General features: G+C 37.8%; 1 protein-coding gene across 1 annotated transcript in view; it reads right to left on the reverse strand.

The window, feature by feature from the left end:
• Positions 1-25,889, reverse strand: part of SLC9A9 (solute carrier family 9 member A9) — a 507,378-nt gene that overhangs the window by 359,177 nt on the left and 122,312 nt on the right. The window contains exon 5 of the mRNA XM_054585160.1: positions 21,499-21,614. Within this exon, the coding sequence (XP_054441135.1) occupies positions 21,499-21,614 (116 nt within the window). The remainder of the gene's footprint in view (positions 1-21,498; positions 21,615-25,889) is intronic.

A 25,889-nucleotide genomic window follows, 5' to 3' on the forward strand; every position in this document is an offset into this window, starting at 1 on the left:
CCGAGGTAAGATAGTTCATGTGCTTCTGGGATAGTTGCACTGCAGCAAACTTTGAATAAAGATGAAGGTGGCTTCCCCCACTGCCACCCCACAGCTTATATGTTAAATGAAAATAATGGCTTGCAAGTATGGTGTATAAATATGCCTTTCATTTTGGAAGATTCATTTCTCTCAAGTGTTAATAAAAAAGATGAAAACTTAATGCTACACATCTGTCCAGCGCTCTGATCTGATCATGCCAAGGAGGCAATAATAATATTTTGCCACATTGGAGAATTTGTTACAGGGAAGATCCCCCGGGCACCCTGCGGGATGAGAAGCCATGCACTGTGTCCATGCACTCAGAGGACAGCTGTGGGCATTGGCGACCGCAGACATACGTTGCATGGGATAAGCTATAGTCGGAGGCTTAGGGCATAGACTGGCAGTCAGTTTATGAAGAAAAGGATACTTTAATTAGAGAAGCCGTGGAACTGGTTTGAAAAAGCAGTGAAATACCAACCCAAACACAAATCTGAGTTTGGCTTTATAATTTGTGGTCGGGGTAGGATGGGGTGAGGAGGGACGGATGTGCAGCAAATAAGGGTTGGAGTCCCATGCTCATTCTATCAGGGGACTATGAGTTTATACGATGCCGAAGCCGGTGTACAAGCCTTTATGCTGCATTTTGTGATGCCTGATAGGATGACAGAAGCAGCACCTGGAAGCACAGGAAAACTACTCTGAATTTTAAATATGTAAATGTATAGGAGATATTACAAAAAGTAGAGAATCTACATGAGGATAAATATTAATTATTTTTTAGTCTCTCTACCTTTGTGATTTCCTATGAAGTTTTTGGACAAGTAAAGAAATATGAAGAGAAAACAGTTACGCCATCATGTCTACTTAAGAAGAGAATGGGTATCTGGCAATTTTATGTGCAAATACAAACAAAGAAGAATGTTATGATAGTGTTATCTAAAAAGCCAATAAAGTTCCTTAGAGGAGCTCATTGTTCATAGTATTTTATTTATTAATGCTTAGCAGTTTACAAATAATTTTCTATATAGCATTTCATTTGATCTTATAGCAATTCTGTAAAGAAATACAAGGTACCTTCCATTTCTGTTATGTTTTGTTTTCACAGTATCTATTTTAAGGAGGTGGAAAATGAGGTTTAGAAAAGTTAAAGCACTAAACTGTGGTGCCCCTTCACCTGCGACACCAATCTTGCCTTAATGAACAGACACTTTCAATATCCAGGATGCTCTGGCCACCAGAAGGCCATGTCCTGACCTCATTTTTAGGTAACTCTCCTACCTCATGACATGTCTATTCTATTTTTAGTGGCAATTCCTCTTGGGATTGAAAGTTTATGACCCACTCCTAAGTGTAATTCCTTTTTGTGCAGAGAATTTCCTGGGAGCTCCCGTAGGTGTTTTAACCACAAACATAAGATCTGGGAATTTAGTTCTCAGGGTCCTAGCTCACATCTGTCCTTGCATACAATTTGCCCCAGATTTAAAGCGACACCTAGTGGTAACTTTAGGTAACGTGCTGGGAAAGGCAGGCAGGAAATCCTCAACTGGTGGCCTCTCAAGAGGAACGTCACTACTCCTGGAGGAGGAAATCTCAGAGATTTCATAGCAGCACTTTCTGCTCTTCTGCAGTGTCCTAGGGACAAGGACTTCTGTAGTTCACATTGTTTGAGGAGGGAACACACATGCTGGGGGGAAATGCATCTGTATTACAATTATGCTAAAAATTAACGTGCCATCCTTGAAATTACATATATGTCCTACAAGTGCCCAAACTGATATTTAACTCAATCTAAAAACATCAGTGCTGAGCCTACTTCACTCTCTATAATTCATCACCTTTACTCAGATATGCAAATATTTCACTCATCCGTTCTTACGTGCTTCAGGTCTCTGAATGAGCAGCGTTAGCATCAACCAAACACTAGTTAGAGCTGCAGCTTTGGACCCGACCCCAGACCTACTGAATCACAGTCTCTGCAGGTGGAGCCAAGTAATCTGCATTTTAACAGACGCGCCAAGTGAGCTTTATTCACGTGCAAGTTGGACAACCACTAACGTAGAGCAGGAAGTGACTTCAGCAATCATCCAATTCCTCTAAGAATATGTGAGTTCTAAGCCTAGCCAGGTTAAGTACCATCCGATTTACCCTGTGAGTTAGTAGCAGAAACTACACTAGACCTCAGATCTCCCAAATGGCAATAGTAATAATAGCATAGTGCTGTAAGATTTGTCAAGCAGAGGTTACTTAGATTCAGTGTTAGCAAAGCAGAGACTTTAACTTTGTATCTATATTCCTCTTGGCTTCTAATTTCAATAAAAGAATTATCATCCATGCATTTAATTTAGGCTTCAGACAAGATAATGCCAGAGTGAATTTTCTAAATTCAATTAGCATGAGCCAGCAGTTGCCTTCCGAAAGCTCATGCATCATCGAGCACTGGGGATTCTTAGCACACTTAGCTGTCTGATCACATCAAGATGATGACTTAGGTGTGATAGTGAAGTCATTGATTTTTAAAAATTTTTGCTTTATGGAATGCGCGATATCATACTGAGTTTGAAGATCTTCCTTTAAGATGGTGTCATCATAGTTCATGGTGTTTTACTACCATGATATTAAAAAATGACTGGTTAATTTTATTACTTCTATGAGATTTTGAAGTTTTCTGTTTTATACTTATAGATATAGATATGCTTCCATATAAACTAATAAATGTCTTCATGTTGTACATACTCATTGTTTGCTTTGCTTTATTTATTAATTTATTTTTTACTTTAAATAATTTTTACTTTCAATTACAGTTGACATACAATATTATATTAGTTTCAAGTGTGAAACCTAGTGATTAGACATTATGTAACTTATTAAGTGATCATTCTAAGAATAAATCTCATACCCATCTGACACCATACACAGTTGTTAGAATAATACTATGTTCCCTATGCTGTACTTAATGATATAGGAAACATTTTTATGGTTGCCATATAGGAGGGGGAGTGGGGGAATGCATGAAGAAGGTGAAGGGATTAAGAAGTACAGATTGGTAGTTAAGGAGTTATAGAGTGTTTTTGTTCTGCTTGTATGTTTTGTTGATAGATATGCACTTATTTCCATTTTATTGCTCTTTTTTTAAATCTTTTTTTTCTTCTTCTTTCTAAAGAAGACCCCTTTAGTATTTCGTGTATTACTGGTTTGGTAGTGATGAACTCCTTTAGCTTTTTCCTATCTGGGAAGCTCTTTATCTGTCCTTTCATTCTCAATGGTAGCTTTGCTGCATAGAGTAATCTTGGTTGTAGGTCCTTTTTTTCCATCACTTTGAATATTTCTTGACAATGCTTTCTGGCTTACAAAGTTTCTCTTGAGAAATCAGCTCACAGTCTTACAGGAGCTCCCTTGTAGGTAACTAACTGCTTTTCTCTTGCTGCATTTAAGATTCTCTCGTTGTCATTAACTTTTTGCATTTTAATTATGATGTGCCTTGGTATGGGTCTCTTTGGGTTTTATCTTGTTTGGGACTCTCTGTGCTTCCTGGACTTGTATGTCTATTTCCTTCACCAGGTTAGGGAAATTTTCCATCATTATTTTTTTAGCATAGGTTTTCAGTCCCTTAGTGTCTCTCTTCTCTTTCTGGCACTCCAATAATATGAATGTTAGTATAATTTGTCCCAGAGGCTCCTTTTACTATTCTTACATTTTGGGGTTCTTTTTTTTTTTTGCTTTTTTAGTTGGTTTTTTTCTGCTCCCCTATCTTTCAAATCTCTGATTTGATTACCTGCCTCATCTACTCCACTGTTGATTCCTTGTAATCTATTCTTAATTTAATTTATTCTTCATTTCTGACTGATTCGTTTTTTATGTTTTCTAGTTCCATTTTATGCTTCCTATGTCTTTTTTGAAGTTCTCTTTAGGTTCATCTACTCTTCTGATAAGTTAATTGAGCATCTTTATAACCAATGTGTTGAACTCCATATCTAGTAGAATGCTTATCTCCATTTTTTTTTTTTTAGCTCTTTTCCTGGAGTTTTGTTCTGTTCTTTCACTTGGGACATGTTTCTTTGTCTTCTCATTTTGGCAGCCTCCCTGTGTTTGTTTCTATGTATTAGGTAGAGCTGCTATGTCTCCCCGATTTGGTAGAGTGGCCTAATATAGTAGGTGTCTTGTAGGGCCCAGTGGCACAGCTCCTTAATCACTCAAACTGTGCACTCCAGGCTCGACATCCCCTGCCCCATGTACATCCTCTTATTGTATATCCTCTTACTGTATTTGAGCTTTGATTGCCGTTGGCACATCAATGGGAGGGATTTACACCCAGCCATAAAAGTTGCAGGGATTGACTGCAATCACTGTGAAGGATCAGCTGTGTAGGGTTCCACCCCACAGAGCAGAACTTACCTCATTGGGGCTCTGATGTCTGCTGACTTCATCTCTTGTGTGTATCAGTTGTGGAGGTGGTTGAGTGGTACTTTAGTCTGGTCTGAAGCTACCCACTGGATGTGCTGGCTTTAAGGGCTCCTAGGAGGTGCAGGCCAAGGTCAGCCTGGCATGAGATACAAAGTGACCTACAGATGGCTGCTCCTTGTGCTGGACTTGGAGGTGCCTGAGAGAGGCCAAGCTGTGAACCAAGGCCAGCTGCTGCTAGTGCTGGGCCTGGGGTCACTTAACAGGAGGTACAGGACATGCTGAGGCCAGATGCTGCTTCTTTGAGAGATTTTGCACAAGTCTGAAGCATGAGCCAAGACAAGTCATTTGAATGGAAAAGCCACTGTAAGTAACTTGGGTGGGCCCAAAAGTTTGGTGGGGTGGGGCTTCAGAGAATCACCAGGGTGGGGCAAACAGTGTGAGTTAGGTTGATGGAAACTCAAATACTGTGCATTCCTCCTGGCTCTGTTGGGGGAGAGCTCAGAAAAGGAACAATGGCTTCTGCCAGCACATCTGTCTGGGAGAAAACTGTCCCTCCCAGCCCTCACCCTAATGCTGGACAGTTCTGTTCCTTTTCATATGTCCCTGGTGCCTTTCAAGCCACTGCCCCTACACTGGAGCTCATAGGGAGTGAATCTGATGAGTCCATGCGAGGGCCGTTTAAAAGAAACTGCCTGGGACTCCATAAGCCCTCCAGCTTCCTCAGCCTCAATCCCTGCTGGTTTTTACAGATAGAAGTTATGGGTATGTCTTTCTTGGCATTGGAATCCTGATGCTGGGGGGCCTCGCTCCTCAGGGGTTCCTTTACAGCCAAGATATCCCTCCTGATTTTTATCCACCACACGTGGGTGTGAGATCAGCCCCTTACACATCTCCATCCCTACCAGTCTCAATGTGGCCTCTTCTTTAACTCCTTAGTTGTAGGAATTCTGTTCAGCCAGACCTCAGGTGGTTCTGAATGATAGTTTTTGTGTAGCTTAGTTGTAATTTTGATGTGGCTGTAGGAGGATGAGAGCACCACGTTTACCTATGCCACCATCTTGACTGGAAGTGTGTTTGCATTATTTTAAATAATTTTCCATCTCCCCCCCTTTAATTAATATGTCTCCCTTTCCCTATGCTCTCCTTTCTTGAACTCATATCTTCCCATGTAACCCAACTTCAGAATCTTGAGAGTTTTCCACCAGAGACTATGATTCTGTAGATCTGGGTTGGGGTCCAAAACTGGGTTGGGGTGCTGTCCTAACCAGAGTCCACTCAACACTAACGATGCTCATCCAGAGACCTGAAGCATATAAGAATTTATGAGTGAAATATTTGCATTTTCGAGTAAAGGTGGTGAATTATAGAGAGTGAAATAGGCTTGGCATTGATGTTTCTAGGCTGAGGTAAATATGTCCCACTAAAATCTCTTTATACTAAAATTCTCTGTACAATAACCACATACACACACACTTAACAGATATTAAAGCAGAAGCTTAAACTTAGGAACAAAGAAAAAGTAATATTTTCCACAGTGAGATACACACAATTTTAAAGTACTTATTCAAAAAGCAGTTACACGACTCCCTTAGACCCCTCATCTACATTAAGGTTGAAAGGGTCCACGGACTGTAGCGTGGAGGTTAACATTTGTTAAGGGAGTCTTTTTTGCTACTTGTGAGTTGTGATTCTCACACTCCTGCATGGGGGCAGGTGGAGATGGAGGTGTTTGATCTCTACCTCAAGCCTGTGGAAAAGGACTTCACCTCCACCATCAGACAGCTTAAGATGTGACCCCTGAACTCTGGGTAAAGCAATGAGATCCTGTTTGACTCTCACCTGAGAAGTCTAATGGACTGCGGCTGTCCTGCTGCTCTGATGGTGGCTTATTATCAATCAAATTAAAAAATCTCATCACTTCATCTCTGCTTCCACCTTGAAGGAGTCAGAAATCATATCTAGTGAGGGGTAGATGAGTCCCATGAGAAACAGAGAAGACCCCACCCATACCTGTTCTCCCTCAGGCAGGCAGCCTGCTTCCAACAGGCTAAGGGGAGGGGGAGGGGTCTTAAATTAAGTTAGAAGCTTATAATATTACATGGGATTGGACGCATCTATTGCTAAATTGAGACTACGATTTGCAAGTTAAAGACCAAGCTTTTATTCTAGCACTTGGAAAAGGAGTAGCCCCACTGAATATTTTTCAAGGAGCAGCAGAAGAAAACATCAGTTTCTAAGTTATACTCCATGAGTCCTGCTTTGTATCCACATACACACACACAAACACAGGCATGGGTGTTAGTTATCTGTGCCTAAGTACATGACAGTGTTCACTGTTTTAAAACTTTTGAATCATATTTTATACTTTTCCGCATCTTGCTTTACACAGCCAACAATGCACTAATTTATTGTCCTTAATGGCTATCTGATATATGGAGATGCCCTACAGTCTATCCAACAATTCCCTTCTTGATATGATTCACTTGCTTGTTTTTCTCGTTTTTTTCCCCCTTTGCTTAAAAAAATGTTGCAATAAATATCCTGGCCATCCTAGCACACAGAACGTTAAGAACTGGTATTTTCACTTGTGTGGAACAGCCTGTCAGGAGTCAGATTGTTGGGTCCAAAGGGGCTATGTATTTTAAATTCTAATAGCTGTTGCCAAATTGCTTTCCAAAGTTCTGTTAATGACTTAAATTTCCACTAAAAATGTGTAAGAGCCCATTTTCCCTACCTCCCTGCCAGCAATGACTATTACTGGGTGTTAAAATTGTTGCCAACCTACCAGGGGTAAAATGGTATGTTTTTACTTTATTTTATGTTTCTATGACTTCTGCTGAGTTTGAACAACTTTTCACATTTGTAACCAAGCAGATGTGCTGTTCTGTGAGTTGCCTCTTCATAGTCTTTGTTTATTTTTCTGTTATTTATTGCCAAATTGTTTTTAAGTGTTCTTTGTATATTAGAAAGATACTAATATACTGTCCACTATATTTACATGCTTTTCTCCCAAAGTGTTTTCTGTTTATTGACTTTTTTATGATATGTTTTCTCATTTAAAAATGTTATTTTTATATAGTCAAATATATTTATTTTTTATACATTCTGATTTTCTATTTTTTGTTTAGAAGAATTTCCACGTCTTTAGCCAGAGTTATTTTATTTTTTATTCACTTACATTTTAATTCATATATATATATTAGATAAGTTTGCAATTTTATCACCTTCTAAATGGTTAGCCAGGCAATTGTGCAAGCACCATTTGTTAAACGAAGCATCCTTTTCCCAATGAATTGAATACCACCTCTGTCAAATTCTCATTTATACTGGGTTCTGTTGCTGGATCCTCTATTCTTTTCCACTGGTTTCATTAGTCCTACGTCAATACCATATTGATTTGATTCTAATGGTTTAATAGTATATTTTTATATCTGATTAAGCAGTTCCCCTCATGTCTGTATTCTACTTTATAAACTTCGAGGTAATTTTATCTGGCTCCATCTTTTTTAAAATGTTAAGTATTCACGGGAATTTCATTAAATTTTTATATTAATTTGGGGAAAAGTGGCATTCTTTCCATCAGCAAGATGGTGAATAGACATAGGTTACTGGCTTCGTCCCCCAAATAAATATCAGAAAGTGTAGGGAGAAAAAAGGAATTGGAACTAAGAGAGCAACCACACTCACAAAAGCCTTGCAAAAGCTCCAGAAAGAAGGCAGGCTGTTTTGGATCGCTGCTTACTGCAGCGGGGTGCAGCGGGGTGCAGCGGGGTGCAGGAGGTGGTACGGGTGCAGCAGCCCCCAGCAAAGGGCAGCTACATGCGCTGTGAAAAGGCACATTAGAAAGAAAATATTTAAGCTCCACCTTTTTGGCTAACTTAAATTTCCATGGAGTAATTATGGCTCAGCTCCTTCCCACAAAATGTGTACACAGTTGGCTGGACCCTTGGACAGGTATTCACAGGGTGGTATCAGGGCAGGGCAAGAGATCCAGGGGTACGGAGTGGAAAATCTTACTCACCATTTTCCTGCAAACCTTGCCACTGCTGGAGTACCATTGCCACTTCTCTCTAAGGGTGTAACCCTGACCTGAGCAACTGGCTAATGAGCGTTACTCAGCCTGGGCACTACTGACAACTGGGACAGAGGATTATCTGTTGTGGAGGACAGGTTACAACAGCACCGCACCATCCTCTTCTTCAACTCATCTGAATTTTATCTGCCCTGATCCTCCTAAGATTTCTTGTAAAGTTGTTCAAATTGTCTTCTGACTACAGAAATGTATGCTCTGTGTGTGTGTGTGTGTGTGTGTGTGTGTGTGTGCATGAGTGTTCTGTTCGTCCTGACTGATCTTGCCATCTCAGGCGGCATGCAGGTCCTATTGTGCTTCATTTTTCTTTGTTGCTTATTGGGGCCTTAGACTGTTGGACCACCCTCCAGGATTTCAGTACTGTAAGTGACAGAAGGTTAAGCAAGTATAGAAGCAGATGAGCCAGCCTACAGGCATGTGGAGGAGGCCCTCTCGCCCAGTAATTAAGGAGACCCAGTTCACTCGTGCACGGTCAAGCAGGTCAACCTACTGTCCCCTTCCCATCACCAAGATCCACAGATTCCTGTGATCCAAACATTTAGTGAGGATACATAGCTTTCTAGTCTTCATCTCCATACATCCCTGAAGCTGGTGTCTAGGTGCCTGCTCGTGCTACTCATAGCAGGGAAAGCTCAGTGCCTGTTATTTCTCTGCAGACTGCAGGTCAAGGCTGCACCAGCGCTTAGTGGCATGTAGGCATCTATCTGAAAATCAGACTACAGCAGGCAAGGAAGCCAAGTTCAAGTCACTACCTTTTCATTCATTCACCTCTAAACCTTAGTTTGATTTTTTTTGTTGTTTTGTAAAATAAAGGTGATAGATTAAATGAGTCAAAGTCTCTTTTTGCAAAATATCATACAATTTTATTATTTTAAACCACTCCTTAAGTCACCTACTAAAAGCAATATATGAAAAATCATCTGGTTCTGGGTCAAATAGAACAGCTATAAAAAATTTTATGAGGATTTAAATCTAACTACATTTGATAACATTTAAAAATTATATTAGTTTCCTATTGTTGCTATAACAAATTAGCACAAATTAAGTGGATCAAAACAACACAAATGTTACTTTAAGTTTTGTGGGTCAGAAATCTGCTATGAATCTCACTGAGATAAAATCAAGGTTACAGCAGGGCTGAATTCCTTCCTGGAGGCTCTAGAAGAGAATCAGTTTCCTTGTCCTTTCCATCTTATAGAAGGTCACCCGTATATCCTGGTTCAAGGTCACTTCCCACCATTGTCAAACCAGCAAAATTATAACTCTCTGTGTCTTTTGTTCATAGTCACATCTTTCCCTGATCCCAGCCCAAAAAGTTCACAGCATTTAGGGCCCCATGCAATAAGATTGAGCTCACCCAGATACTACAGAGTGATATCCACACTGCAAGGTCCTTAACCACATCTACAAAGTCCTTATTACAATATAAGGGAACATACTCACAGGTTCTGGGTATTAGGACCTGGTACCTTTGGAGGTCCATTATTTTGCCTGCCACAAAAAATTATTAATATCTCAGGTGTGATGAAGCTATTGGCATTATGTATAAAATAGAAATTTGATGCCTTGGCCAGGTGGCTCCATTAGTTGGGGTATTGTCCCCTGCACTGAAACATCGTGGGTTCACTTCCCAGTCAGGGCACATACCTAGGTTGCTGGTTCAATCCCCAGTTAGGGCGCATACAGAAGGCAACCGGCTGATGTTTCCTTCTCACATCAATGTGTATGTGTGTGTCTCTCTCTTTTTTCCTCTCCCTCCTTCCTCTCTCTCTAAATCAATAAACATATCCTCAGCAGAGGCTTAGAAAAGTAAGTAAATAAAATAGAAATTTCTTTGTAGCTTCTTTATTTGACCAAAGATCCATATAAAATCTGCACATTCCTTTTAGATGGCATAAGGAGTGTTTTAAAATATTAATACATGATACTTTTATTGCAAAAATAATTCTAGCTAATAATTTGGAAAAATGAAAGGATTAGAAAAAAAATGACCATTTGTCAATCTTTTCTTAAAAGACATCTGCTTTATTTTTGTTCTAAATTATTTGAAGAAAAAGTCTTGGGAAGTATCAAAGGAATACTACTTTTTTAGTAAAGTATATTTAGCATACAATACTATACTAGTTTCAAGTGTACAGAATAGTGATCACAGTATCTCCCCTGCCAGGTAAGTATCAAGTATACAAAATAGTGATTCAACATTTATGTACCTTATGATGTGACCCCCACACTAAGTCTAGTAACCTTTGGTCACCATGCAAAGATAGCACATCATTAGTTTGATTTGTTTCTCTGAGTCTGTTCTTTGTTTTGTTTTGTTTGTTCCTTTGTTTTGATTTTTTAAAATGCTTAAAATAAATGAAATCATTCAATATTTGTCTTTCTTTGTCTGACTTATTTCATTTAGCATATCTCTTTAGGTCCATCCATGTTGTCTCAAATGGCAGGATTTCTTTTTTTTGTTGTTGATGAGTAATATTTGGTATATATGTATGTGTGTATGCATATATGTATACATATATACGTGTGTGTGTTTGTGTATTACATCTTTATCCATTCATGTATCAATGGACACCTTTGCTTTCTTATCTTGGCTATTGTAAATAATGCTGCAATGAATATAAGAGTGCATATTTTTTTTTCTAATTAATGTTTTCAATTTCTTCAGATAAATACCCAGAATCAGTATTGCTGGGTTATATGGTAGTTCTATTTTTAATTTTTTTAAAAGATTTTATTTATTTATTTTGAAGAGAGGGAAAGGGAGGGAGAAAGAGAGGGAGAGAAACATCGGTGTGTGGTTGCCTCTCACATGCACCCCACTGGGAACCTGGATTGCAACCTAGGCATGTGCCCTGACTGGGAATCAAACTAGTGACCTTTTGGTTTGCAGGTCAGCGCTCAGTTCATTGAGCCACACCAGCCAGGGCTATTTTTACTTTTTAAGGAAACTTCATACTGTTTTCCATAGTGGCTGTACCAATTTGTAGTCCCAGCAACAGTTCACAAGGGTTCCCTTTTATCCACATCTTTGCCAACAATTATTTGTTGACTTTTTGATAATAGCGTTTCTGATTGGTGTGAAGTGGTATCTCATTGTAATATTAATTTGAATTTCTTTGATGATTAGTAATTTTGAGCATCTTTTCACATCTGTTGGCCATCTGTATGTCCTCTTTAGAGAAATATCTCTTCATGTCCTCTGCCCATTTTTTGATCTAATTGGCTATTTCTTTGTTTTTGCTTTGTATGAGTAACTTATATATTTTGGATAACAACCTCTTATCGGAAATATCATTTTGAATATCTTCCCCCATTTAATAGATTGCCTTTTCATTAAGTTGATAGTTTCCTTTACTGGGCAGAGCTTTTTAGTTTAAGTTCTATTTGTGTATTTTTTCTTTTGTTTCTCTTGGCTCAAGGGCGCATATCCAAAACGATCCTACTAAGACTGATATCAAATAGTTTACTATCTATGTTTTATTCTAGGTGTTTTATGGTTTAATGTCTTACATTTAAATCTTTAAACCATTTTGAGTTTATTTTTGTATATGGTATAAGAGAATGATCCAGTTCATTTTTTTCATGTATATGTTCCAGTTTGTCAATCTTAATAAAACTAATAGGTTCAGGCAGTAGGCAGCAATGGATGAAGTATCATGAGGAAATTCACAAGGAGGAATCAGGCCGTCACCACCTGAACCACTGACCACACTTAACATCACTAAAAGTCAACAGCCAGAGAATGTGTGACTTCTGATACACATGATACCCATGACACGACATGATCTATACATCATCCTATATGCAATGTTTTTGCAAAAACAGGTGAACCTGAACTTAATCAAGACTTTTTGAGATAATGGATACTTATGGAACTATGAGGATACAGGAACAATGAAATGGCACCACAAACAGACAAATGTAGAAATGACCACACTTCCTCAAAAGGTCAAGAGCACAGAAAGAAAAGATGGGTGGGACACTACTCTGGACTAGAAGAGATATAATAACTAATTGTCACGTGTGAAACTTGTTAAAAGAAAAAGGCAAAAATAGAGAAATTTGAATGTGGGATGAGTATTAGATGATACCAGGGAATTGTGTAAAGTTTTGCCAGCTTGATAATGGCTTACATAAGAATAATGTCCATAATTATAGAAATGTATACAAAAACACATAGAAATAAAATGGCAGTGTCTGAGATTTGCTTTTACACAATCTTCTACTTATGAAAATAAATATAATAAATAAATAAGTGTGTTTGTGTTTTATCCAAAGCAAAATTACCACATTCCATATATTACATTTCCAACTCAAAGGAAGCAAAAGCATTCCACTAAGCAAGTATGTAATTTCAGGAAATCCATTATTATTACCGGGAAAATAAGCAAAAATGTGCATACCTCACTTGCTGATGGTAAAATAGCAGTCTCATCTTAAAAGGGACAATATAGTATCTCATTTAATCCTTATAAAGACGTTCTAAAATAAATCTTACTAAGGTCATTTTAGAGATGAAGAAACTGAGGCTCAAATGGCTCAGAAAGAATGGGGATTTAAACACAGGCTTATCCCACACCATGGCCAGTGTTCCCAACCAATATTCAATGACTATTCTATGTATTCAATAAAATTTTATCACGTGCTTTGCAAAATTCAACTGGCCTTTTGTATTCTTGAGACATCTTCAAATGCTTTCTTAGATACAGTCATTAAATATTATTTAATGTTTGTAATGATAAAGACATGAATTCTATTAAGCACTAGGTATATTTTGACTTGTTTAATGGGAGAATTAAACTAATAATTTACACCAAATAGATTTTTTAAATCTAAACTTAATGAAAAAAATTATGGACTATCTTTCCCCAACTGGCTACACAAGTCTTTCTTTATTACTTTTGGGTAAATGTTTATTTCTGATATTGAGTTTACCCAACTTAGGAATATTAAATGCAGCAACATCCTCTGAAACAGGGTTAACAAAATGAATGTTAACTTTTTCAGATTTCTAACGAGCTATGCAAAACAAAACAGTAATGTGCATAAAAAAACAAAAACAAACAAACAAACAAAAAACCCTCTGAGATTGCCAGGCTTTAAGAACTTGTTATTTATGCTCTACTATGGAAAATAACACAATCGAGACACTTGGACAGGAATTTAATCTGCTTCTCTCAAGTCAGAGGTTGCAGTAGTATTTAAATCACAGATATTTACTCTTGTTTCTCTTTGCTTCTGAAGCATGGGTGTAAATTAGTTTATAGGTAATTATGTGTTGGAGCAAAAATAGAAGACTGTGAAAGGAGACTTTAGAAAGAAAATTTCAGACATAGTTTAATATTGTGAAATAAAGCACCTATATTTCACCAAATGTCATTACTTGTGCAGTGCATTATATCTGTGCTTAATTCTTCTCAGTTTTAAATTGTTGTAGTATTTCCCCCTAAGGATCATAGTTTTGCATGAAAACTATGAAAGGCTAACTCATAGAAATAAAGAGCAGAATGATGGTTGCCAGGGACTGGGAGTGGAGGAAATTGGAAGATGTTGGTCAATGGGCACAAACTTCCAGCTAGAAGATGAATAAGTTCTGGGGATCTAACATGCAGCTTGGTAAATATAATTGACAATACTGTATTATATACTTGAAAGCTGTTAAGAGAGTAGATCTTGTAAATACATTTTTTCACACATTAAAGGTAGGTAATTATATGCAGGATAGAGGTGTTAACTAACCTTATTATAGTAATCATTTTGCAACATGCAGGGATATCAGATCATCACATTGCTCACCTTAAGTGTACATATGTTATAGAACAGTAGTATATCAGTAAAACTGGAAAAAAAGGGTCATATTTTTGGCTTACAGCAGTTTCATATCTATATTGCTCTTAGCAACATTATCCAAAAAATATAATAAAAGCCACATATGTCATTTAAAATGTTTGCGTAATCACATTTAAAAAGTAAAAAGAAAAGTAGAATTTTTAATAGTGAATTTTATTTGACTCAATATTAAATAAATATAATTTCAAAATGTAATCAATATAAAATTATTAATAAGATTTTTTAAATTACATCCTTAAAATCTAGGGCATAGTTCATACTTAGAGCCTATCACTTTGGCCCAGACACATTTAAAGCAGCCACATGTGACTCATAGCCACCATACTGGATGGGGCAACACTCCAGCAAGCCCTGTTTCAGGTTACTACTTAAATCAGGACAACCTGGACTAATTTCTTGATAGAAAAATAGGACAAGTCTAAGAAGTAAGACTTATTTTCTAGTTTTAAACAGTGAATTAACACTTGTGGAGTTCAAATAGTGCAGCTGTATTGAGTCTTAATGCAGCTGCATCATATAAAATGAAGACATTTTAACCCAAATAGGAAACAGGGAAATAGATGAAATGAGAAAATGTACAGCCCACGTGTGCTTGAATGAGTAGCTTCCTGGAGACCTTGAAGGAAATGTTGGTTCTGTAAATACCAGAATGAGTTTTTAGGATCTTCTGGGTTATTAATACTTAATGTAATATGCTGAGTTCTTCCTTTTCCAGAAGGAAGCTCCTATTTTTGACATCCTCTAACCAACCCCCCCCCCCAAAAAAGCTACACTACATATTATAACTGCTCCTGCAAGTCTATAATCCATGGCTTGGCACCCTCTGGACAGTGTTAAGCCACTCTCTACCTGGTGAACAAGAAGAAAGAAATACTGGCTGCATAGGCAAGAAGAAAGGTACGTATCTTGTTTTAGTTGAATATATCTCCTTCAGAGGATAAAACCCAATATTGCCGCTTGGGCACGCGCTGGAAGTTTGGCTATGAGCAGTGAGTTCGACCCTCGTCTCAAGTCACTGCCCTCCGGAGGCCATGAGACTCCCTATCACTGAGGATGATCAGGACACTCAACTGCTTCGCATTTCAGAGTTGAAAAGAGATCCTCTTTCGCACACCACACTTTGCGCTAGCAGTTTCTTCCACAAATCTATTAATTCATTAATTTAACAAGTATTTACTGATAACCTACTGTTCTAGGTACTAGAAAAATAAGAGTGAACAGATCAGGGGCAGAAAAGTAAAAACAGAAAAAGCTTCTCCTTCATAGGGACAAAGAATGAGGAAATAGATAGTAGATGCTAGTGATTAGTGCTGCACAGGAACGCAAGACAAGGAAAGGGGATGAGACCTGGGGGGTGACTGTCAGCGGGAGGTGGGGGTGCGGCTTTGGAGAGCATGATTAGGGAAGGTCTCTTTGCGATGACATTTGACGAAAGACCTGAGGAAGGCGAGGGAAGGGGAACAACAGCCACGAATGTGCTGGGGTAGCAACAAGACTGGTGTATTTAAGGAACAGACATGGCTACTCCGGGATTCCCAAGTATCTTTACACACCTGAGAGACCTCTGTCTTTAGCTCACCTATCCCATAGAAAGGGACATTCCAGACTTACTAATATAAATCATTATCTTGGTCTAAACTTATCAAACTGGGATCCAAGTCAAAGATGACAGACACAGGGGGTAGCATGAGGTCAGAGGGCTCCCTAACGGGTCTTTGGCCATGTGTAAAACGAGGGATATTAACTAAAGCATCTATTACAGGTAGTGAGGCTTTTACTCTATTGCCATTTTGTTAATCTTTTTTCTCCGCACCCTCATCCTCCTATCTGCCCTTGTCTAGACACACCCGAAGATGATCTGGCTCATTGATCAAACTGTCTGAGTTCTTGTCTCTTCCCCTATCCTGTTTATCATACATAGTTTCTGCAGGGGCTTGGCCTTCAGCTTTCCACTCCCTGTTAACTGCTGATGATGACCTTTACATCATTAGCAAGATTTTTTCAGTGAAAAAGGAAGGGTATTAAATCAATCAAATAGTAGTCAACCATCCCAACTGGAGCTAAACCAAAAATTGGTTGAGGAGAGTCTGAAATATGCAGGAAGAATTATAGTTAAGTCTAACTGTGTATCTATAAAAGAAAATGCGAATGGTTAATAACACCTATCTAAGATTAGCTAAGGCTAAATGAGAAAGAATTAATTTAAAAAATACCAAGAAAAAGCAGACCTCAAGAGTATAGGTTCTGTTTTATAAATTAGCAAGTCACAATAATTTAGGCAATAAGTGAATAATTGTGGGATAAGATTAACTAGGTGTTTTAAGGTTGTTGAAGATCTTAAATTGCACTAATTTAGCAGGGAGTTGGTTCAGTGTGTTTCAGTGTAGCAATTAGCTCCCTGTAAATGATGGGAGCTAAGTGTTTTTATTCATGTGTGGGTCTCTGCTGTGTGAGATCATCTCTAACATTTGCTGAGTTGGGGTTAGAACCCCAAAATGTCCATCTGAAAGGCTCTACGTTGAAAAGTCAGTTTCTTCATCTGTAAATGAAAGGGTGGGAAGAGTCAAGATCAAAGAGCTTCCAAGAACCCATAAACCCTGGAGAGGCTAAGTGGTGCCCCGAGTTGCACAGCTGGTCTGTGCCAGACTTGGAAAGTGGACTTGGCTCCCAGGTTCCCTTTATGGCTCTGAGTCAATTCTGTATTTAAAAAATTCAGTTTAAGCTAAACTGTTTGACACAATGTAGATTAACAACCATCTTATCGAGTTGTATTTTTTTCCTATTTCAACCAGTGTTCATGTCAAGTAAACATAGCCTCTAAAGAAGGATATCAGCAGCTAAAAAAGGAACAAGCTTGAACACAGTTGTGCTTGGAGCTGGCTGCTTCACGCAGTAAAACACAACACCTTCCGCCTCCAGCACTGGGAACGGGAAACAATAGGTGCGATGTTTTTAACATGCAGACTTACACAAAGGTTACCTGCACTGGCACCTGATCATGACAAGCAAAATGCCATACATGGCAAGAAAGAACCCTAACTAACTGGGTTTGAAAATATTTTCTCCCGAGTCCATGTTCCCTGTGATTGCCAAGGGACTTCTGCATATCCCCGGGCGGTGAGAGTGTAGTGTGAAACCAGCCAGGGATGACGTAGTGGCCTGGTCATCCTCAGCCCTGGAGACACAGTAGTCTATCCCTGTACACTGCTGGGGATCTGATTCTCTAAACTACACCACAGGTTCCAAGTCTGAGACCTAGTTTGATTTCATATATTAAAAAATTTTTTCATCCTCCATAATGTAAGCAGAATAAAACAGATAAAAACTAGGAAAAATATTTGTAACTTACATTCCAGACAAAGGGTTACTATCCCTAATATGTTAAGAGCTTCTAAGACCTTCAAGTAAACTTTTCAAAGTAAAAGAACAACAGCCACATTGAGAAAAGGCGTCTTATAAACATGTCCTGTAAGCACATGAACAAACGTCCAACATTACTCCTAATAAGAGAAGTGCTCAGTCAAACCACAGGAAGATACAAATGCTGGTGTGAAGGCAAAATGGTACAAACTTTGTGAAGAGAACTTGACATCCAGGAAAGTTACAAATACATTTACCTTTAATCTATTCTAGAAATCTATTCCAAAGAAACACTGGTAAATGTGAAAAGCTATTAATTGCAGCACAATTCATAACCGCAAAAAACAAGAAGAAACGTAAATGTCCATCAACAGATGACTGGTTAAATAAACTGTGGAGTACTCTGCAGCTATAAAAGAGAAGGAGAACGGTCTTTATATTTGCATACTGCTATGGAGTACTCTCCACAGTACTGTAAATTTTTTTATTGTTGTTCAAGTACAGCTGTTTCCATTTTTCTGCCAGCAGTTTTTCCCACCTCATCGGCCCCCACCTCCCACCCTCAATCCTACCCCCCTTTGGTTTTGTCCATGGGTCCTTTATACATGTTCCTTGACAACCCTTCCCCTTCTTTCCCCTATTATCCCCTCCCCTGCCCTTTAGTTACTGTCAGTTTGTTATTTATTTCAATGTCTCTGGTTATATTTTGCTTCCTCGTTTGTTTTGTTGATTAGGTTTTTTGATAGATGGTACATTTACACAATGGAATACTACACAGCAGAAAGAAAGAAGGTGCTCCTACCCTTCGCAACAGCATGGGTGGAACTGGAGAGCATTATGCTAAGTGAAATAAGCCAGGCAGTGAAAGACAAATACAAAATACTGTAAATTTAAGAGCAGTGAGGTGGAGAAGTAGAATGGAGTGTGTACATGTTTCTGTATTTGCTTAGATTTAAAATTAGAAGGGTAAACTACAAACCAGACAAAATGATTAAAAAATGAAGGTAGAGAGGACAGGATAGAAGCTAGATTTTTCTTGTTTTGTTCCATGGTTTTTATTTGGGGATTTTGTAGATATTTAATCTAATTTTAAAACAAAATGTAAAAGCAAAATGAAACAGATAAACATTATTGTATATTGACTTGTGACATAAACGCACAGAGGAATTATTTTAAGAGCTCTTAAAACAGGGTAATGTTTAACTGTTTATTACCTACTGGAATATATCCAAAAGTTTTTTTAAAAAGTGGACTCTTAAGCAGTTTTGAATACTATTTTTAGTAATATGTGTATTATAATTTTGAACATATATATTTAAGCAAGAAATTGTAATAATGTAATAGGAAGAATAAAGTTAGGAGGAAAAAATTAAAATGCAAGCAAAACTCAAGGCAGTTAATTTGAACTGAAAATATTAATGTGAATTTATAATATTATTTCTTGTTCAAAACAAAAATTTCTAGAAACAATGATTAATCTAGTTAATTTGTCTAAATTAATGAAAACCACTAGTGCCCACATTTGTCTAAATACAAGGGTGGGCAAAATTAGGCTTAGAGTTGTTCTTGTGGAAAATAATGTAATAATTAATAAATTATAATACAAGAATTTACTTGTGTTTCACATACAACTGTAAACCTACTCTTGTCCACATTTGTGTATTTCCCTCTTAGAAAAACAAAACAAAACAAGGCTTCTTTGTGAAATGGCTAATTCTAAATCAAGACATAGAAAGCATGCCAGATAAGGTTGAAACATCCAGTCCTACCACAAAAGAAGAAACCTATGACGGACTGTTGGAGTCATGACAAGAAGACACAGGAGAAACTTAAAGAGGCTTCCAGTTGTCAAAGATGGAAAAGTTCGATCACCAAAAAGAAAAAGCACAGCAATAGATTAAAACATATCAACTATGTTAAAACTCATGTGTTGACACAATACCTGAAAAAATTCCCTTGGTCATATGTGGAGGTCGCTAAGGAAACAACTCATTATTTTTAAAATTACTAAATAAAGGGAAAGAATCAATCATTTATCCTGCTCTTTTGTTCAAATATCACATGTACTCAAATGGCTGATCACAGAAACTGCTTCTTTATAGGAGAGTCCCAGCTAATAAATGCAAAAGGTAGGACAGAATTATCATACCACTAGTTTATAAGCCCTGTTATATAATGGAATAAGCAGTAAGCATTGATGGGAATTAAAGCCATTAGCTAAAATGAGGAATTTTAAAATGTAGAGATTTTCAAGCTTTTAAGTGCATATTAATCACTTGGAGATATTGTTAAATTCTGGAACCTGATTCAGTAGGCCTGGGGTTAAGTGTGTGATGCTACCTTTATAACAAGCCACCACATGGTGCCAATACTGCTGGTGAGAGGGCCGGGCTAAGACAGAAAAAAAGAGAAAGCTGCTCCTGACAATGGGCAGCTGGCCTGCTGCTATCAGCTGGGCCTTGGTGTTCCCCTGATGACCATAACTTCACAGAACAACATCAGACAAGGTCATTAGTAGCCATGATGGATCAAGACAAAAACAAGATGACTGTGTAATCACACCGAAACACAAATGATGAACACTACCAAAGGAGGAAAGCTGACCAAACCTCCCCCTATCCTGGCCATAAATGGCCACTACTTTGTCACTGATTGTATCTTTGGGCTCATTCCTGTCTTCCTTCCTTCTATATAACCTTTACTGCAATGACTAATTACTTCTGCTTCCTGAGAGCATCAAATCCAGAGCAAAGACCCAACTCCTTAAACCCTCCCTAATACAATCACCAAGCATAATCCCAAATCCTATAATAAGTTCTTTCTAACACCCTCTGAGAGCATCATTTCTCATTACAACATGTGGTAAACATCTTGTTCCTCGGGTGTGTTCTGGTGGTCTTTGCTGGAGTATCAGTTCAATAGTGTGGTGGATCCCTCTGACAGCCAGGTCATTAATCACTGTGCATATGGAGATGCACAGCCACACCTATAAAGTGTTCTTGTCAAAATAAATAAATAAATAAATAAATAAATAAACCAAATCTGATTAGGTCTCCAGATTTAACTATCACTTTACAAGAAATGCAAAGGATGGAGGAGCAAATAAGGAACCACATTTAATTCAACCACAAGGTAAATTGTATTTTTTTCCCAACAAATAAATGACCAGGCAAAAAGAAGATGGAGGGGGAACATATATATTAAAAGAGACTCAATGTCATACCAATGATTTGTAATGTGTAGCCCTTGTTTCGGTTTTAATTCATAAAAACTACTACACAAACTAATAATGATAATGATAAAAATAACAAGTGTAGGTGGGTATAAATAAAAACACTGGCTATATTTGATAATTGCTGAGTGGAAGTAGGCAATTTTTTGAATCCATATTTTTAATATGCTTGAAAAGAATTCATAGTAAACAATTTTTACCATTTAATTCAATAGATCATTTTTGGAAGAAGGCAAGTTAGTAAAAATTAAGACTGCAGCTCAAAATGGCTATATATTCTAGAGAAAGAAACTAATAAATTTTAGAGTGTTTCCCATGCTGAAGTTGCTTTCAGATCCATTTTTTGAGAGCTATTAAAATTTTCATCTGTTTTTCTTTTCTTTTCTTTTTTTTCTCTTTTGTAGTCACTAACATATGTCAACTACAAGTAAACAGGAATAAGAAATTACTATGTAGACTCAGATGATGGTCTTAGAGAAACATTCAATTTAAATGTTGGGTTCTTAAAGAGAAGAAAACATATAGTTTGAGCAATTACCTGGATCCGTAGCCGACATCAGTGAACCAAAAAACAAACAGTCGGTGAAATGGAAGTCTCCATTTTTCAACTGGCCAGCATACACCATAGCTTTCACAAAGCCATACATAATTAACCTGTTAAAGAGAAAAATAAGACCTTCAAACATCAACTTGAATCCTGTGCAATCCCATGTCATCATAGTAACATTGAATGTGCCTCTCAAATAAGCTTCATACACCAAGAAGTCCTCAACCATTTTGGTTCCAGGGACCAGTTTCATGGAACACAATTTTTCCACAGGTCAGTGTGCTGTGGGAGGTCAGAGGGGTTGGGGACAAAGAGGCGGATCTCAGGCAGTAATGCGAGCTGTGTCCACTGACGGGAAGGAAGAAGGGACATTGGGGACCCTTGATTATTACACCATTCTGCCAATTCCTGGACACACTAACTATTGGTACACTATCTAAATCTCTTGTCTATCACATCATAATCAAAAGGCCAAAGGTTAAAGGTAAAGAGAGACTTGTAAAAGCAGCAAGAGAAAAGAAGTTAGTTATCAGATGGTTGCCAGATGGGAGGGGGAGAAAGGGTGAAGAGGTGAGGGGATTAAGAAGTACAAATAGGTAGTTGCAGAATAGCCATGGGGATGTAGCATAAAGTATAGGAAATGGAGCAGAATTTATACACATGACCCATGGACATGAACAATGGTGAGGGGACTGTCTGAAGGAGTAGGGGGTGCTGGGTGGAATGGGTCAAAGGGGGAAAAATCAGGACAACTGTAATAGCATAATCTACACAATATAAGTTAAAAATGAAAAACAAATCTCTTGTCTATGAAAGACAGTTTGTACCAAATACCACAACTCATTCATCTGGAAAAGGGTATAACAGAATATTTCATAGTATATTTTCATGAAAGCAAGATATATCTAAAGGACATAAAAATAATGAGCATGGACAATGAGAGGGATTGACTGTGGGAGTAGGGGGCAGGGCAGGGGAGCGAGATGGGGGGAAGGTGGGACAACTGTAACTGAACAACAGTAAATAAAAAAAATCTGTCCAATATAGCATAGCAAATCATGCTCACAAATACAGTGGCTGAGTTGACATTGGTAAATAGATTGCTTTTCAGTTTTCATTATTTTGCCTGCCAGGGGTGTCGGAAAAGGTTTAAATTTCTAGTCTGTCAATGGCAATAAGGATATTGGTCATTGACAGGGCACCCAGTGAACCAGCTCCTTCACGAGAGAGGAGTCGCTACCGTTGCTGGTGCCAGGGCCCTTCTGCAGTGTTAGAGCTCCTGTCATCTCAACGTATTTTATTGAAAATGAATCCTGAAATGGTTACATTTTGATCTTGCAAGGAAAGCTCCCCCCCGCCACCATGAGATTATAAAGTTTATAAACTTATCAAGACTACTCCATAGAATGCAAATTGTCTGTTTGGTCATCATTTGCCACTCTGTAGCTTGTCAATCGTACTTAATTATTTAGTTGACTTATGGATTTTGCTAAAATCCTAGTAGAGGAAATACAGAGCCTGGTGAGCTGAACCACAGTAAAATCACTGTAGGTGATGGTAAGAGACCTTAGAAACTAGGTCCTCAGCAGTAGATGAATGTTTAAATATTCACATGTATTTAAAGTTAGTATCTTAAAAGTGTTCTAAGGTTGCAAGCATGGCTAAAAAGGCTAGAAATCAGATATTGGGAATTATAATGTCAAAGAAAGTGTAGATGTTTCAAATTCTGTTAAGAAAAATATCTCTGTGAGGGAATATTTCAGATACACTTTCATTTAAAACCAAGTTCTACCACTCACTAGCTATATGATTTTTAGGACATCACTAAACTTTCTGAGTTCAATATCTTTATTCATTAGGTAGGGGTGACAATAATAGTTAGCCATAGAGTTGTTTTAAGGGTTGTCTGAGATAATATCCATTTGGGTTCTGGCACACAGTAAATTTTCAAAGTGATTAGTACTGGTAATAATAATGGTCAAAATAATAATATTTACTTACTATTTCTATTTTTTCACATTTTAACTCATTTAATCCACACATCAATCCTATAAAGTACATCCTATTTGTGTTTTACAGATGAGAAAACCAAACACAGTGTAATCAAATAACTTGTTCAAGATGACAAATTACTCTTAACTTGTGAACTCCAGATTTGAACTATGAGGATTTGACTCTAGTGCCTAGGCTTTTAATGACCACATCATACTCCCTCAATGAACAGTTCTATATTTTAAATTATATGTTATCTCATCAAATACATTCACAGCTCCTCCATTATGTGGTTGCTGTAGACAGTACAAAGGAGAAGCAATGGACTATCCCTAAGAAGTTGGCAATAATACTACTCCATGAGTTGACTTATTAAGACAACACATAGTGGTTCAGAGCTGAGAGACGCAACATTTCTGTGAAGTGGATTCTAGTAGGGGAGATTGAATCTTAACAGGGCTGAAGGTATTAACATACCAGAAAGACTGTGCAATGGGACACAGGAGTGGTTGCCAGAAAGAGGTGAGTGTGAGAGGCTTCAGTCATGATAGCTCACGCACACTTATCCTGGGAGGGCCTGCCGGTTACCAGAATGTGCAGCCTTGGACAGACATCAGGCAGCTTCATTCACCTTATTTCTTCATTCAATAGACATTTATTATTGAACCCTTACTACGTGTCAGGCTCAGTCTAAGGTGCTTAAGATACATCAGTAAAACACACACACAGGTCCCTGCATGCATTTTAGCAAGACAGACACCAATGACAACGATCACAAATTTGAATTTCAGTTACCCATTTCACTCTCTGAATTGGAATTTACAGGTGTGGCCAACACTAGGACATTCTGTACAGTCATAACATTACCACAGAAATGCCCTCAGACAGTCAGGCATCCCTTTCTCCTCTGCGGGTGTCAGTCCTGCTTCACCAGAGTCCTTTCTCATTTCTTCTTATTCTCAATATTCTTCAAATATTGAGCTGCAACAGACTCTGGGGTCAATATAAACTTTAGGACATGCGACTGCATTTCTGAATTCTATACCCATTAATTAATTTTACAGGTTAGGAATCTGAGGCTCAGAATTAAAATGGCTTGCCTCATATTGCATAGAAGCCATTAGACTGGATAAGATAAAAAAAAATATATGCAATATACTACCCAGGCTTGGCAAGGTTATATGGAAACTAGAATTCTCATGTACTGTTGATGCAAATGAAATTAATGGTTTCCTATAAACTTATATTTAAAAAAATCAAATATGAACCAAAAGGTGTTTATTCAGATTATTTCTGATTATTATTTATGAGTGAAAAAAGCAATCTAAATGTGCATACACACACACACACATATATGCAGTCTGTCCAGAAAAAGTCCAACCATTGTCAATATAATGAGAATGGATTACACAAAATTTATGTAGCCTGGCAGCCAAGGAGAGTGGACTGGAATGCATGTACCTGAGCAATAATGACTTCACTATACTAGTCAGTGGGGGTAGTAGACACCCTTGAGTGAGCATGTGTACTATTTGGCCATCACATTCAAAATAACTGAGTGATTAGAGCAACAAATCTGCATCAAATTTTGTGTTAAGCTTGAACACTCCTCCATAGAAACTACTTTGATGATTCAGAAGTCAGTAGCTATGGGAAACTGGTGATTGGCAGCTTCATGGTGACAATGTCCCTGCTCATGTATCACATCTCATGCAGAATTTTTTGGCAAAATATCAAATCATCCAAGTGACTCAGCCCCCCTACAGTGCAGATTTGGCACCCTGAGACTTCTTGCTTTTCCCCAAACTAAAACCACCTTTGAAAGGGAAGAGATTTCAGAACATCAATGAGATTCGGGAAATATGATAGGGTGGTTGATGGTGATTGAGAGAACTGTGTGAGGTCCCAAGGTGCCTACTTTGAAGGGGACTGAGATATCTTTGTCCTGTGTGCAATGTTTCTTGTATCTTTAATAAATGTTTCTATTTTTCTATTACATGGCTGGATACCTTCTGAAAAGACTATAATATAAAATAATAAAGTCCAGTTCAGTACAAGATCAATATGTTCATTGTTAATAATGGTCACTATTACTAATAATTATTATAAGCCAATAATTAGTGTGCATCTACTCTGTCCAGGCAATCTTTTATAAACTGTAGCTATTGTCATTGTTGTTACATTATTATTAATAAAAACTAGTTATAACAATTGGGTTGACCAAAGAGTTCATTAGGTTTTTTTCCATAGGATGGCTCTAGTAGTGCTTAGTTGTCTTTAACTTCATTTGAAACAATTTTGTTAGATTATACTGTTAGAGCTGTCATATCAATGAGCAGTTAAAAAAAAACTTATCAAAATTGGTAAGTTTTTGTGTAGTCATTTTAATA

Source organism: Pteronotus mesoamericanus, unplaced genomic scaffold (genome assembly GCF_021234165.1).
Source record: "Pteronotus mesoamericanus isolate MK-2021 breed Mesoamerican mustached bat unplaced genomic scaffold, CSHL_Meso_final contig_82, whole genome shotgun sequence".
In the NCBI taxonomy this organism is placed as follows: Eukaryota; Metazoa; Chordata; class Mammalia; order Chiroptera; family Mormoopidae; genus Pteronotus; species Pteronotus mesoamericanus.